General features: G+C 38.4%; 1 protein-coding gene across 2 annotated transcripts in view; it reads right to left on the bottom strand.

The window, feature by feature from the left end:
• LOC137982949 (uncharacterized) overlaps positions 1 to 2,500 on the bottom strand; it is an 80,506-nt gene that overhangs the window by 20,505 nt on the left and 57,501 nt on the right. For both annotated transcript variants that reach the window (XM_068830115.1, XM_068830116.1), the window contains exons 23-24: positions 486 to 581; positions 1 to 96 (exon numbers count right to left, since the gene is read on the bottom strand). The exon at positions 1 to 96 is cut by the window's left edge and continues 58 nt beyond it. In XM_068830115.1, coding sequence (XP_068686216.1) covers positions 1 to 96; positions 486 to 581 — 192 coding nt within the window. The remainder of the gene's footprint in view (positions 97 to 485; positions 582 to 2,500) is intronic.

The raw sequence follows: 2,500 nt of genomic DNA, 5'->3' as shown, positions 1-2,500 counted from the left end.
TATTTGTACCGAGATGGTTGGCACGACTGTGACGTCTAAAGTAGATCCAACCTTGAATTTTGGCCTCGGCTGTTTCCAGTTTGAGCTAAGGCTGATCTAAAGAGAGAAATAAGATGATTAGAAGTGTCAGAGATAAGAGAGAGAAGAAAAAATAATGGAGTAAACAGTACAACAACGTCTGCCACCAAATAACAAAAATACAGAGTAGGAAAAAGGGGGTGTAGTCTTCCTTGGTTATTATCAAAACATTGTCTTTTCAATTTCGTGGACAGAGAATCATCCGTCTTTAAAGAAAGATTCCCCACAATTTTGGCCTAAACTGAAACGGACAAGTATTGCGCTACGGAAAAATAAAAACAAGGAAATAGATGTCTCCATGGAACTGAGGGATCAGGAATACGAGGCATGACATAACAACTGAAAAAGAATCCTACAGCCCCATCACCATTGTTGTTTGGATTATGTTAAGAATCTGAAGTTCTAACCACATTGTTCGTTGTATAGCAACTTCCTCTACTCCAGCGACATTCGCCACCAATCTTTATTCTTCCACCGGCAGTAACCGTTTGCTGAAGACTTCCCTGTAAATTAATAGGTACAACTTAAGGCTTGAATATGTAAAGGATAGTCGCCATTGTGAATAATAACAAAGGAGTAGCGAAAAGAAAGAACGACAAAAAATACAGGCATTCTTAGAACTAAAAAAAGAACCTTCGCTGCTTCTTTTTTTCTACTTGGAACCCGCAACCATGTTTTAAGTAATAAGTAAGTAATAATCTTTATTCAATCGATAAAATACATATCAAAAGTTACAAAAGTCATGAAAAAGAAAATAATTTAAAAAGTACAATTCAAGTACTACTATATTCTTAAATTATTATTGAAGCATAACCTATTTACAAAACAGTTTTTGAAACACTCAGTTTCAACTAAAGGTAACTGAAATGTCTTTGTTCAAGGCTTTTGAAAACAGTCCTTTACAATCGGTAAGATAGAATACAACGGATGGTGTTCGTCCTCTCTAATTTTATCATAGAGATTTCTGTCAGATTGTTCCAAAGGATCATAAATACTTAATTTTTCTGAGATGTAGCCTCTTTTATGGCATCTCTTTAGAAAGCAATCCATAACAACAAGGTCAGCATTGCTAGCGCCATAAATCGAGAGCCCATAGGTCAATTTGGAGAGCACAAGTGATTTCAAAAGAAGGGCAACATCTCTCTGCCCATACCCGTCTTTCCTTAATCCCCTTATTACATTTGTTAGCCTCGCATAATTTGGCCTTAACATGTTCGGAAAATTTACAGTTGCATTGGAAAGTTACACCTAGTAAAGTTACACGTTCATACTGCTTAATGTTAAACATTTCCGGATATACTGAATTATTACATTTCTTTCTAAGAACTACAATCATGGACAAAAGTGTTGGGAAGGTAACTTCATTTTACAGATACCCCTCTCCCCCTTTTCAATGTTGGATTTTCCAGGGGAAAAAAATGGTGACTTTTCTTACCTGAAGAACTCCAACATTGAATATGGGGGAGGGGGGCCACAAGAGCATGGTATTTCCCAAATACTTCAGTCAATACTTAAAAAAATCGAATTAGGTGTGAAGTGACCTGATGCCCACAACCTTCCCAACAACTTTTGACCACGATTGTAGCGCCTTACATCTGGCCGTATTTCAATTCATTTCATTTTATTATTGTTAGTCCAATCCATAAACTGTGTAAGCACTTTCTCAGAATTGTCCAAACTTTCGTTCACGATATCCAGCATAGTGGAATCGTCTGCGTACTCAACCATCGATACATCGTCTAGGTTACTATCGTTTCCAGATCGTCCAGAAACAAATTGAAGAGATGAGGTCCACTCACACTGCCTTGCGTTGTTCCTTTACTAACCATCAACCAATCACACACCGAACCGCTGTATACCAGCCTTTTCTTCTTATCAGACGGGAAACTTTTATACCAGTTAACCATGTGTGTACTCAGTGGGCGTACTTTTAGTTTGTCGGCCAATAGATGATGATTCACGTAATCGAAAGCATTGGAGAAGTCCATATTGAATGGGCGTACTGCTTTGTTGAACGGATTATCTAGTGCACTTAGAATTCCGTGTTGCATCTTAATGAGGGCATTACTACAGCTTCCATCAGTTCTATAGGCAAATTGGTTGGCACCTAGTCTAAATTCTTTATCTCTCTTATTGCAGATGTTGTAGACCTTCCTTTCAAAAGCTCGTGCTACTACAGGTCACACTAATGCCTCTAAAGTCCTCACAGGTGACCGGAAAATGACTTTAGGGAGAGACGTAACATTCCCTTCTTTCCACACACGTGGCCATTGCTGCGTAGACAAATCAGGTTCCAGATGTCTTCAACAGGAGGTGTTAAAATATTTCATACTCTTTCCACACTCCAGAAGGTATTTCATCGGGTCCAGAGGAGGTCTTTCTGATTTTGGACAGAGCATTAAAATCTGAAGTGTCGATAGCT

The sequence above is a fragment of the Montipora foliosa genome, chromosome 13, assembly GCF_036669935.1.
Source record: "Montipora foliosa isolate CH-2021 chromosome 13, ASM3666993v2, whole genome shotgun sequence".
Classification (NCBI taxonomy): domain Eukaryota; kingdom Metazoa; phylum Cnidaria; class Anthozoa; order Scleractinia; family Acroporidae; genus Montipora; species Montipora foliosa.
Note: the sequence above shows the minus strand (reverse complement) of the source record. Positions and strands in the feature narration are given on the sequence as shown.